This window comes from Dermacentor andersoni, chromosome 6 (genome assembly GCF_023375885.2).
Source record: "Dermacentor andersoni chromosome 6, qqDerAnde1_hic_scaffold, whole genome shotgun sequence".
Classification (NCBI taxonomy): Eukaryota; Metazoa; Arthropoda; class Arachnida; order Ixodida; family Ixodidae; genus Dermacentor; species Dermacentor andersoni.
This window is the reverse complement of record NC_092819.1, coordinates 132,555,964-132,569,948: the sequence shown is the minus strand read 5'-3', so window position 1 is coordinate 132,569,948 and position 13,985 is coordinate 132,555,964. Positions and strand designations below refer to the sequence as shown.

At 47.4% G+C, this 13,985-nt stretch overlaps 1 protein-coding gene across 1 annotated transcript; it reads left to right on the top strand.

Annotated features, from left to right (window-relative positions):
• Positions 1–4,684: 4,684 nt before the first annotated feature.
• On the top strand, positions 4,685–13,176 carry LOC126523549 (uncharacterized). Its single transcript, XM_055066759.2, has 4 exons — positions 4,685–5,044; positions 7,279–7,310; positions 9,694–9,825; positions 10,659–13,176. The coding sequence occupies exons 1-4, from the start codon at positions 4,990–4,992 to the stop codon at positions 11,976–11,978; spliced, it is 1,539 nt and encodes a 512-aa protein (XP_054922734.2). The 5' UTR covers positions 4,685–4,989; the 3' UTR covers positions 11,979–13,176.
• Positions 13,177–13,985: the final 809 nt, after the last annotated feature.

Below are 13,985 nucleotides of genomic sequence, written 5' to 3'. Positions count from 1 at the left end.
GTCAGGTACAGAAATGACCTAACCCTATCTATGCTGGTATGTGTGCTAGCTAGGCAAGTAGCGCGCGTTTCTTAATGGAAATCGCGACGTGTTAGGACTAAAGAAAGCTTTGGAACTTTGTTTCATGGAGAGACGGGCGGCTCCTGCCACTGACAGCATCGGTCGTTGCTAGCTGCCCGCTTTCTGTGGCCCCCGCCTCTCCACTCCGTGCGCCCTCCCCCCCCCCCCCCCCCCCACGCTCCCTTCTTACTTCGACCATTAGAATGTTGGTTACCCTGAGTACGACAGGCGACAATTCTTGTTTGGACACAAGATACGCGCTAAAGGTTGCATAATTTTTTTAAGTGTACAAAAGTAAAAAGAAAGGAAATAGGCAATTGTTCGACTCGGGCGTGTCGCTGCAGTGGTCGTTGAAAAGATTCTGTGAGGCAGGCAGGCCTATGCGGGTCAAATAAACCGCCGGGTTACAACGCGGCACCAATGTCCCGCTCTCAAAAGTCGCTAGGGACAAAAGCGTGCTAGAGTGATCCATCGAGCAGCAAATGAACCTCATTGTCGTGATCCTTTCGAGCCATCCGAGCAGAACACCAGCGCTGTGAAACAGTCACGTGCGCGCGAGTCTTCGACGTGTCGCCCTTAATTAATCAATCCATCAGCGCGGCCCCGTTGAAGGCAGCCGCTGGACAGCTGTTGACGCACCACGTAGAGGAGTGCGCGAAAGAAAACTGGTTTTCCTGGAGGAGGAGGAAGAGGCGAGGCAGTTCACGGGGTCGATGGTGTTGCGTCTTCCGTCCACACGAAGTGTTTGCTGTAGTCATGTCATTGGGTTGCCGTTTCACTTATTCATGAAGTCGCATGATGCTCCTTGTTTTTTTTTTGTTTTTTTTTGCGTTTCTCATTATTTTTTTATTTGCACATCGAGAAATAAACTTTTCTTTTTTTTCGATTAGAAGGATTGTTTGACCGGGATTTTATTAAAGAAGGTGGAGGGGGTGGCGAAATAGGATGAAGTATTGCCAGGCGCCAAGTGTTGTACCAGGCACTCCGCGTGTCAAGGAACTGAGACAAAGCTCCTGTTCAGAAAAATAATACCTCACAAGGATCACTTAGTGACCGGAAACCTTTTTTCTCGCTATAAATAAAGGTTGTTGCTTTCTTGCTGCAAATGAGGACGACATGTTAAAGTCAAAGTCAAATCAAATCAAAATCAATCAAATCAAATCGTTGCCTTTTCGAAAATCCAGATTTGCGTCATAGTGCGCTGATAACTAAGAAAAGGAAGAATCTTTTGTCGACAAACTTGGAGTACAATGCTCGGGAATAATAAAACATTAACCCCTTATAGCTATCTGTACCCGTAACGTTTGCGCCTAATGTGTGCTATGTTTCGGTAATGTATCACATTTCGATTAAACAAGGTTGTTCATACAGTCGGAAATGGCGATTCGGGTTGTGCGCTATACCATTTTTGTTACACAGGGTTTTGTTTTTGTTACACAGGGTTACACATTTTTGTTACACAGGGTTGTTTCCCGACTACCCTGCACCAAAATTTAAAAACATACAAGCGCCACACGTGGCTGGACAAAACCAAGGTGAAACCAAGGTGAAATAAGCCCGTGAATCCACGCAAAGTGCCTGGAGTGGCCAGACACGCGGCAATCTTGTGTGGAATCGCGGGCTTCTTTCGTGCTCGGAAAAACACTTTTATGTAGCACCTACTGACCAACAGAAAGATGCATCGGGAGTTTTTAATTCTGCTCTACAATTTTCTCATTGACAATTTCCACGTCATTTCAAAAGTCCATTTCAAAAGTTCATTTCAAGAATTCATTAACTAATTAAGACTAATTATGTGATTAGGCAGAATACAAAATATAATCCGAGTATCCACCTCACCCAAAGCTCAACAAGGAAGAAAGCCCTACACGCAGAAGACTACAGAGTAATGCTTACACCCACGGAATCCTCATGCATAGAACATACCCTACGCTACAAGGATACCACTGCCCAATGTGCGGCGTACCGGACACCTTGGCGCACCTCATCCTTGAATGTCCATGGCATCTAGACGAAGACGCATTGCCTTCACCGAAAGAGTGTTGTAACGCCAGACAAGAAAGTGAAGACCTCATAGAAACGTGAGAGGCCAAGCCCGTCTCCGAGGACCTGGAACAACAACGACACCTCGTCGCCAGTGCCAAGGAGGCAGCGAAGGCCAGAGGGTTCCTGGAATGAGGAGACCTCCCACATAGAGTAGAACCGGGGCTTACCCCGGGATACTGTTTCGCAAATAAAAGTTTGTTCCTCCTCCTCCTCCTCAAGCGACGGTAAATAGTATTGTCTTGGTTCCGTCCAGCTACGCGGTATCTTGATATGTTTGTGTAAATCTTGGTGCATGACAGTTGCAACACCCTGTACAGTACAATATAGGCGACAATAGCTGTGGATAGGATACAGAAAGCAATAGCTCTACGGGGGGGGGGGGGGGAGGGAATTCCCGCTAAATAATCGGTTTTTCTTGATGTCGGTGTAGCGTGTCGTGCCACATAGATCAGTTTCCCAATTTTGCAATTTCATTTGCGAAGTACCAGAAAAACTGAACACTTCACATGTGCGCAAATAACGCGTCGGGCGTAAATACATAAAACGACTCTGTGTTAGCTGCCTAAATTTGCGCCGTGCTTCCTCCTCTATATATTATACATACATACATACATATATATATATATATATGTGTGTGTGTGTGTGTGTGTGTGTGTGTGTGTGTAGTGCCTTAGTATTGTACTTTTCTACGAACATCAATAAGTCATCGGAACAGATAACTGCCACTCAATGGAGCACCGCATATATAGATCTCTGCCTTAACGCCTACTTGACAATCACTCAAGTGACATTCGCTTACCATTTTGCGAATGCGCCCAAACGAATTGGGAATAAATCCATTCTAAAATAACTTCAAAGTGTCACTTTCACCGAAAAGTTAGAAGGCAATTCAACATCAAATTCAAGTCCACGAAGGAAAGTACCTTCCTGGGCGAGTCTTCTTGGCCACTTTAGCATCCCGAATGTTGGAATAAAGTTTCATGTGAGTTGCGGGTGAGAATGAGCGTATGAACAGCATGACTTACTTTGAGAGCAGTGCTGGAGTGACAGCGTCAGGTCGACGTCAGTGAGAGGTTGAATCGATTTCGATATTTCTGTTTCAGTTATCACCACAATCATAGCCATCACCACTCGAATCATCCTCATCATCGCCAAAATCAACATCATTATTACGGTCATCATTATCATGGTCATCGCAGCCCACCCTAGTTGCTTATGGTTACCGCGTTGCGCTGCTAAGCACGACGACCCGGCACCAAATCTCGACCGCGGCGGCCGGGCTTTGGGTGCGCGTTAAAGAAACCCTGGTGGTCAACATTAAACCGGAGTCCCCCACTAGAGCGTGCCTCATGATCATGTCGTTGTTTTGGCACGTAAAACCCCAGAACATAATTTTAACTTTAATAGCCGCCACATACCCAGTAGCCCCAGTTGCAGGTATGCATATCGTGGCACATACTAGTAACCCATGGGGCACGTACCCTATAGCACAAACTCAGTGGGGTCAGTGGGGCACTTTGTTTTGCAGTTTACTGTAGTCTGTATCGGGCCACGAAAGAGACTAGAAACGGATCAGATTTAGTTAGAAACACGTACCAGAGCTCATCCGGTACTCCTTCGAGTAACAGCGGCAGTAAAGTGTAACGGACAGAGCACCCCATGCTACATCGGTTCCTCTTCGTGGCAACGCACGCCTATCATTCGGACAGTTGTTATTCCCTGCGTACTTGGCCACATCAACAGCGGTGTTATCGTAGTTACCGAGAACAGTTATCGAGAAACTTTTGCTTAAAAGTCAAACGCAACTCTCTCCTAAGCGCACACTTTCTCCAAAGGCTTTTGCGCACGATGAAGTTATGCTGAAGACCCACGCTCCGGGCGGGCCGAAGAGTCCGTATACACGCTCGTTTGCCCTGTATTCGGAGACTAAGTTTCTTCGGTGAAGGTGACAGTTTATAATAACGACACATTTGGGCCTGTCAAGAGCCTTTCTCCGTGCTCACAAGTTCATGACGCGCAGCCTAATAGCCACGTGACTGTCGCTGTCACCAATGCTATTACATCGTGGAACTACAAGCACTGGTACACTCTCGTTCTGTTCAACTGTTGAAACGCGCGACAGTTCTCAGCGTTCCCGCGCTCTGCTTTCTCAAACGAGCCTCTGCGGTTGCCCGCCGGTGATTCCGGCGCAAAGCAACTTGTCGATTACACGAACAGATATGAGATTTATGTAAAAACGAAACTCGGCGTAATACATGCTCTCAAACACGTAAGCCAACATGCACTACCACAGCATTCGAAATTTATTCAATGTGTCGAGTACAACCTCGGTTAACGAGCATGAAGGATTTCACTTTCTATGCGTTAACACACTGAGCCGTCTGCTTTCTTCTTCTTTTTCTTTTTTAATGTGCTACCTCTAGGTCTTTGTCGTCTGTTTCATCGGTGTGCAAACGACGCAGAAGAAAAACAGCGGTCAAGCGCTAATTAGAGGCAGTAAAAAAAGCGGGGAATCAGAAGGTGGACGGGTGAAAGCGTGGCGCGCCGAGAAGGCGACCAACGAACCGATTTTCGCCGGGTCACGCGGGACACGACAGCTGACGCGTTGGTCCCCGGGCGAGAAGAGGCTCTCGGAAGTGTCCGGCAACGCTAGGCCGCGCTACCCTCCACCTCGGCGAAGGAGACGCGGAGGGGTGAAGCCGGGAAGAGCGGGCGGCCCGCGGGAGAGGCGGTCGTCCTATAAAGACCTCGGCGCGGACCAGTTCTTCCTGGCAGCAGTGCTTACTCGCCATTTCGTCCGTCCCGAGCCGAGACAGGAGAGACGCACCGGCGATTCCGCGGCGCCGCCAGCACCGCGCGCGCAGTTCATCCCACGGCGAGAAAATGATGCGGCTCTCGCGAGCAGTCGCCGACGCATGGATCCTTCTCCTCGTCTTCGGTGAGCGACGACGGTGTTACCCCAACTCCTGGATTACCGCTTGGGAACGATCGAAACCGTGCTGTGTTGCGCGGTGTTCAACGTGATGAGCGACGCGACGTGTCATTATTATTATTATTATTCTCTGTGTATGGCATAGAGTAGCTACCCGAAGGAGTGGAGATATTCGCTGTGACAGCTTCGTGCGGGATTTCATTCTTTCCTTCTTTTTTTTTCTTGCCACAGCTGGGAGCTTTGTTGCAAAACAATCTGGCAAATATTGCGAAGTTTAAAGAGAAATTTAAATATGACTCGGGTTGCCTGCTCGATACGAGGCTCTTAATGTAGTAGCATTATAAGACGGGCTGCAGCCAGTTTGTAGGCACTGGTTTGTCGAAATATATGGGCCGATCCCGAAGGTAGTACGATCTAGCACAGAATTCAAAGCTCTAACCATCATGAGGAAAGAATACCGAGACGCGCACGCCAGACATTTCAGAGCTTTGGTACGACAGAAGCATGCTTGTCATCGGGGCCTAATGATTAGAATGACACTTGGGCTGCCGTGGGGGAAAACTGAGGCTCGATCGAACCATCGGTCACGTATTTCTATACAGCATTACAGGTGGACTTCGCCCACTTTCGAGTTATCTAGCAGAAAAATCGACGCATGCTAAGCGTACGCGGGCGCAACCACAGTGTGAGCTAAATCGCGTTTGTGAGAGGTACGAGGCACAAAAACGTAACTTTCGTAAAAGCGCGCGTTCAGAGTAACCCGTAATCCAGGCGCGCGGAACTGTCGAGAAGCCGCAATTGTGACACTCTGTCGCATGCTAATAGACTGTTGGTGGTGCTGCATTGTGGCACAGTTTATTTTCTCTTTTTTTATCTAATCCGTTGCAGACAACTGCTACAGTGGACTTGCGCATAAGTCGTTACTTCCTATTATTCATAAGACATATTATTTACTAATTCCTGATTTATTCATTCAGCATTAGTACAGCAGGGCACCAATCTATTACTTCAACTTGACTCAGTCAAGGCAATGGATAACTCCGAGGGACGACCACAGCGGCACTGCTTAGCTTTAGGAACGTCTATTTTATTTTGCCTGTCCGATCTCCCACGATGTTTTATTTTTTGGTGTTCACTGTCTGCTTCAGATGGGTAACTATATATCGTTCTCAAAATAATTTAAAGGGTATCTTACGATCAGCATGTGCACTCATATGCACATGCTGTGTGTGCATGCTTACCTAGTGTACTAGTTGCGCTATTGAGATAGTGAAGCAATCGAGAGTCACACGCTTTATTCTATTTTGTTTATTATTTAAATCGCTAAAAATGTAATGACATTCATTCACCTCTTTGCTTTATCGGCATCTTAATATAACATCGCTTTTAAATTTTTCCTTTAGCTGACGACTCAAGTACTGTGTTCTGTTGATGACAATTGTCCGTTCGTCGGCTTGTGGAGCTTGTCATTCAAGGAAGCTTTTGTAGCCTTCATTTTTTTTATAAATACTTCAATAGATGCCGACTACTGCATATGTAGGACGTATTTAATTGTAGCTCGAATTATTTGATCACGTGTCACGGTGTCCGCTATTTACCATGTTGGAATGCCATGAATATGCCTGTGTTTGCGCGCGCGTGTGTGTGTGCGTGTGTATGTGTGTTTTCGGTGCACTTGCCCCAGCGCATATGAACGAAAAAACTGGCGAAACATTAATCTGCGGCCCTCGATGGAACAGAGATACTTGCATTTATCTCGGTAATTTATAACTGATAAGCGCTTCTTATAAGTTGTGATTAAAACTAGGTAGGGCATTTATCGGTTCATAATCTAAGAAAACCATTTGCCATTCGATGATGAAGTTCTTGTCTTCCTTGATGCAATCACGACGGTATGGGCACGACCAGGGATGAGCACTTCCAAGTTCGCTGTACTCACTTGCAGTTCCATACGAAAAAGTATAAATTCTTCATTTGTTCTATATCCCTGATAGTTCGTCGAATGGTTATGAAATTTTAAAGCAACAACAGTTCTTCCAACACATGATATAGAAACTCGACAAGCTCTATTGGAACTCAAGACCCTCAGGAAAGTTACATATCAGTCATTTGTTGATAATTCCACGCTTTTGAATCGCAGATGGAAGACGTGTGGCCAGAATGCGCGCTTTCGTCGCGGCCAAAAATACTGAGAAAATTTCCTTCCGCTAGCTCATACGCTTCTTCTTCATTATTTCCAGGCGTGTCCACCATCTGCGCAGGCCAAAGAAAGGTAAGTGTTGTTGCTCGGGGCAATATCGTTTTTTTCTACGTCATTCGTATTTTTCTAAATTCCACCAGATGCAATTCAACGCCCTCGATGAGATTCATTCTGCGCGCCTTAATATAACATTCGCACCACCGTGCAAGAAACGGCTGGCACATCAATATGCGTAGCGTCGACAGTTCTTCCTGTGCCACTGTTCTCATAACAGCATCTGCGCGAAAAATTATTTCTCATGAACTCGGCGTCAATATTTTATTTTATTTTTTCAATCGCATTTTAGAACGCAGGCCTCACGCGCCCGTTCATGGGATCAGCGTCGAGGTCATACCTCGCCGGCGTAATCGAACAAACGAGCACAGCAAGAAATGAAGAAAGTGGAGGAGAACGCTAGAGTGAAAACATGAGGTGGGAGAAGGAGCGGAGGGGGAACGGTCTGCGCATGCGTGGAGGCGGGCCCCGCAGCTTCGTGGGCGCTGTCATCTTCGCCTCCCGGGGGGGGGGGGGGGGCGCAGGGTAGCGTGAGGTGGGCAGTGCTACGCTCGTCCGCGGCGTCGTCAGTACGTAGTACCAGCGTGTAGGACGTGGTTCACTTCATCTGCAAGGGACGGCGGGCTGCTACGAGTGCTACGGCTTGATGTGACGCCCTCTTGGGTGTTGTCGCTGCTGGCACTGGTGGCACGATTTCCGTGCGCCGAAGTGCTGCTGTCGTCAATGAGGGAACGAAAGCGTGAGGAGAACGTAGTGTCGCGCAGGACGGGCAACGATGGCTACGAAATGGCGCCAGAGTAGCGCGCGACGTCTGTACGGGAGCAAAGCGCGCTGCTCACAGCGTTCTCTTCCTAATATAAACTGTGTACCTATATAACCATAATACAAAATATTGACGCGTGAAATGAAAACACATCTAGAAGTGCGCTCAAATTTCGCATTAGGGAGTACCGTAATCGTCGGTGAATTTTTCAGTGGCATGAACATCGAGGGACACTCTTGTTTGTTGCGCAGCCCTTCCCGTTCCCCTCCTGAGACGAGCGGGGAGGAAGTTCAAGATAAGTTAGAAAAAAAAAACTAGAAATATATAGTACAGTGTAAAATGCATGCGTTTCATTACACGTATTATATCCGAACATAAGTTCAGTTACAACTGAAATGTTTAGAGCGTGTTAACTCAGGCCGACTTCTCTGCCTTCATTGAAATAATATATCTATCTCTCCCTGAAGTGTCTGGAATAATTATAAACAATTAGAAGTCACTGATTACCGCACACCAAAGCACTGAATCGTAAACATTAGAAAACCCGACCCTCTGGAACATGACTTTAGCGAAATTCCTGCAAAACCGGAATTAGAAAGCGGTAGTAATGACGTCGCTAATGACGTCACACACAAGAAGGTGGCTTGATATTTAACCGGCTAATTAATGGAATGCAGTTGCCTCCGCGGTCGGTTCATGGGTTTGGTTCGCCTAAGGTGACCTAAACAACACGAAAGCAGAGGTTCGAGTGCAACTAAGAGACGCCAAAATCAAAGATTCAAATCGCATACCATATTTTTTTTCCTTTTTTTAAGGAACTGTCACGTAATGGCGTTGCGCTACAGAGCGCGAAGTCGTGGGTGCGATCTCGTCGTCCACATTGCGATAATGGCAATAAAACCGCAGCTTCTAAAAGTTCAGCTGGAGCCCACGACTACAACGTCCCTCGTAACCAACTATGTGCTTACAGGAAGTTAAATCCCACATTCTTTTAAAGCGAAAGCTTTACTGGCCGCGAACTTGTGATTTCGCCGTGGCCGTGCTCCGAGGAGGCTCATGACGTCACACCGCGTTCTTCGTCTTTGCGCTCGCCTCCACTAGCTTCGCCAGCTGCGTCGCGTGCCTGATAACATGTCGGAAGATTCGAAAGGAGACTCACGTGCACCGAAACCACAGTTGAGGCGGCAGTAGGGACGGCGACAATTCTGATAAGCAGGAGGCGGCCTGGAATCGACATCGGAACGAGATGAAGAGGAAACGAATCGCCCAGGAAATAGACGAACAGCGCGCCGAACGACTGGCTAAACGCCGTAACATAGACAACAAAACTAACCTGGACTTGCAATCAAGATTAACGAAGGCTCATGCTATGCCTTAGCTTTCGCTACGTATATCCTGGCATAGCCGAGCTAAGCCACTGCCAATTTTTTTATTAATTTAAAGAGGCGTATACGTTAACTCAGTGTAATATTTTCCTTCTGATTCTATATGTACACAAATGCGTGGTAATTGTTTTTGCCAAATCTTCCCTCTAGATGTCCTGCTTGTGTGGTTTCGCAGGTTTGTTGAAGCATTTGTGACTTCCGCCCGGCAGGTCCATTATTAGAGTGGCTCACGTTGAAGGATGTTTTCTCGCAGGGCAAAACGGCCCTTCCTACCATCCGGCCGATCGGCACAGCACCCGCCATATCTGAAATACCTATCACAGAGTTCCGCTGCAGCAATCAAGAGTTCCCCGGATACTTTGCCGACGTAGAGACGGACTGCCAGGTAACTCTATCTGAAATTTTGAATATAATTTCATGTACCTGGCTATTAAAGGAGTCAGATTACATACTGTCATTCGTGTACCACCACGTTCTAATAAGTAACTAATCAATTCTGAATGCGAACGTACTTCAATAGATAAGGTCCAGACGATCTGCAAAGCTTTATGGACACCTACGACAGCTTACGCAAGCTTCTCAAGTTTTCAATGAAACCTCCTAAGCAAACGAAAGAAAGCACTCTTGTCGCACGAAGTGCCCGAACAGCGTTTGTCAGTCAGCTTAAACGTTTTGCAACATGCGAACACCTACTCCTGATAACTTCGTGAACGATGCCGGTAACCACATTCTTAAACCATGTCCTGTTTCTATTAAATTTCTACAACAAAAGAAAAGAACGCTGAGTACTGTTTTCAAGACGTCACATCCGCAAGCTTGCTGTCTTGGAAAAAGAATATGGATTCAGTAGCGAGTGGAGCTCTGGTAGAATCAGATAGGTCTTTGTGAAGGGCGTCAAAAGAGTTTGTGCCTCGCTGAAGCTATTGTCGAGTCGTGCCAAATAGCTTCTGTGGAATCTTCAAGCGTGGTACTCCAGAGATGAAATGTTATTGTGCTGCGGGCACAATGTGGCAAACCTACAACGTGACTCTGCTGTTGCTCTTCGCAAGCGTGCACTGACATTTCAGGTTTCAACAGCCTTAGCTTTTCAGGCTCATCATACAAGCCACGTCAATTTGTATTCAACATCAGTAGGCCTTTCTTGCTCTGTGCCGAAACTCTTAAGTGTATATAGTGATTAATTTGCTGACATAAGTGTTATGTCATTGTCACTTTCAGGTCTACCACAACTGCCTAGCGGATGGCCGTAACTCGAGCTTCCTCTGCGTCAACGGCACAATATTCAACCAGCGAAACTTCGTGTGCGATTGGTGGTACAAGTTTGACTGCCGCAAGGCACCCAGCTTCTACCACCTCAACTTAGTCCGGAACAAGAAGAACGGCACCAAAGGTGCGTCTACCGAAGGAACCCTTCCTGTAGCCCCGAAAGCCTTGCCGCCACCACCGCCACCACCTCGGCAACCACCAAGCAGCACACGCTACCGAGAAAAAGAAGCACGATCTAGGTCTTCTTTCTCCCTGACTTCACGTTACAGCAAGTCTTCCCCGAAGCCGCCAACACCGAAGGCGTCTTCGAAGACATCAGCCAGAGCGTCTCCCAAAACCCACGAGCCTTTGATACTGCTTCCATTGCTTAGCATCGGTGCGTCATCCGACAGCAGGAAGACAAAACAGGAAACCACGACAGCGCCGACGCGAGATCGTTCGTCGCGAAGCAGAGCCCGAGTCTTCGCCAAAATAAGGGATGGTCAGGAGCCGGAACCTCGACCGTCAAAAAGCAAGGCTCGGTCCAAAGCTGAAAAGGTGGAGATTCCAGAACGCGTGATGCCTACCTTTAGCGAAGGCACTGACCCCCATAAAAATGGCGGGAGCTTCCAGGAGTGGACCAGCATTGGCCCTGTTTCAGGAAAGCCATCGGTCACTAGGGTGCAGTTTCACACGTTTTCTGCGAATCCACCCCGATTCGACCCGCCGCTACCACAGCCTGAATCCGTTATCGATCCGGCTAGCTGGCTTGACGATGACTTCAATCGGCAGCCAGATGCCGGAAGGGAAGAGTTTCGAGGAGAAGTTGAAGACGCCAGATCTCTAGAAGAGATGGCACCCGAGGGTGGTTCGCCTACCGCGCGGCCCGAGCTGAGGCGCAACAAGTCACAGCCAGCTGCGGATGATGTCGTACGCCTGGCGAAGGCCGTGCCAGAGCCACGCACAAAAAAGGAGCGTGACAGTTGGCGCGGAAAGAAGGAAGCTTTTCCGGGGCTGCATGACAAGAGGCGGCTTTTCTACAGGTTCCAACCCAGCGAGCCATTCGGCGGCTACGGTGCTCTGTCATTTTTCGGCCGAACCCGAGGTCCCATGAAAGACCTCTCAAGGTTGCCTCGTCTCGTGACTGTCAAACTAAACAAGGTGGAAAAGAAAGATGCAGAGCACGCTTACAAGCCACTGCTGTTGTCGGTAAAATTGGACCAGTCTTCGGAGGTGGACTCCAGACCGGCCAAAGGAGCGCCACCGGGCCTATGCTTCTGCCCATGCCACTAGTGCATTTTTCACTGTGCTGCCAACGAAACGACACCTAGCCCCTACTAGTAGGGTACTCGATCCACGCAAAAAGTCCACATGGTCACAATGTGTTTGAATGCAGTTAGAACAGACGCATGACTGCTTCTGGAAGACTTCAGATAAGATTGGTAACCAGGGAATGAAAGGCACTCAGAAATGCTACTGCAGAGTGCAAAGTATAAGTGTGTTGCTTTCAGCGCCTGCTAGAACCGTGATTTTATGGACAAGCTCACGCAGGTGCATAGGTCTGTTCCTGTGCTTCGTCGTACTGTTTTTTTTTAACTGTATTGCTTTCCCGAGAATGTTATGTCAACAGTGTGTTCGACAGTTCTAGTTGTGCGGATACGTAATCGAAACTCGAACTACGCTGGAGTCCTTGCCTGAACTGAGCCAGAACTTAAATCTCTTGGTGCTAATTACTCCAAGAGTCGATGTACTGTGCCTGAAGTATTGTCACCATAATCGTTTAAAGGATTTTGAAGACCTACTATATTTGGTCGCAGTACTTCCCTGGCAGGAATCGCAAGTAGAACAGAAAGCAGCGTGCAAGAAAATACTGCCGAAATCTTCGTTACAGCAATCATGGTAATTTCAACAATTATTTTACTGAAAGTGAGTTACCGAAAACGGTAACTGCATTGCTAGCTTGCCCCTCCAGTGAACTGCATTTCGCAAATCGCGAACCATAAATGCGACATCATCCCACGTGCCAAGAACGCATCCCCTGCCGCGCACGCCACTTGCAAGAAGCTGTTGTCGATCCAAGTTCACACAGCTGATTGTGGTCCGATAGCTGCAAATTCAGTTCCCACGTGTGGGCAAACGTCTGCATGATAGTACAAATTTAAACTCGAAGAAGCTTTAGCATTCATAATATTCGAAGACCACCGAAATTCTACTGCTTGAGCAGCTAACTAATATACGACGCCAAGGAGCAAGCGAGCCACTTAATAAATGTAGGACTCTCCCAATCATTATGGCCAAAGCTGGAACGTTCAAACAGCACTGAAAGTTTACAACTAGCTTGTAGCAGTGAGTGCGACGCAGTGGATGCGTTCTCGCGAACGGTGAAGCCGCACTAGCGGTGGGCGCCTGTGGTACCTTGGCGCCTTCATCGCGTCGGCGCACCTGAGTGTACTTGTATATAAGAAATAAACAGATTCCCATTGCTATGAAATGTGCTTCATTCTATGACTTTGTTAACTGCACTCTACCATCTAAGCGGAATGGATGCCGATAAAAAAGCGAAGGAACGCTGGTTGAAACATAGTATGTTCGTTACAATCACATAAAATAGTTTTTTTAGACGTCCACGCGATGGGTATTCAGGCCAACGACTCGGCATTTGTTTAATGAAAGTGCGACCAATGGAAAGGCCGAAAGATGATGATGAAGAAAATTATAAAAATGCCTGCCACCACGAAGCCACTTTCATTAAGTTCTTTGGTTCGCACGGTACGTTCACTTTTTCACCGATACCATAGCGAGAACAACGTTAGCGCAGAAAGCTGTAAATGGCACAAGCCCATCAACAACCACTTTTATTTTGTTGGTAAAAGACGGTTAGTACAGTGAAGCATGAGACATTCGACGCAAACTTCCCCACTGAGACTAGACATTCCAGCTACCATTTCAACGCATCTTGGTTCATTCCCTGGACAAACAATGACGAGATAACCGCGGCTATGCTCGAAAAGTTCTATTTGAGACAATCAGTCCTAATCATTTAGTTCTGCAAACGGAAGCTCTGCCATTGCAAAGAAGTGCATGTAATGGCGAACAAACTAAAGACAGTGCACGATGGCTTAGCCGAGGAGCAATGGTGCCTTCCTGCATGCCTAGAATAGCTTGAAACAAAGGGCGTGAAACAGGCAAAAGAGAGGCAAGCAGCTCTTCAGTGCGATCTCTCTATTGTTTCGGGAGATGCATTCTTCTTTGTTCACGGGACCCATCAGCACAAATACTCAGGCGAGCGGAATTCGAAGA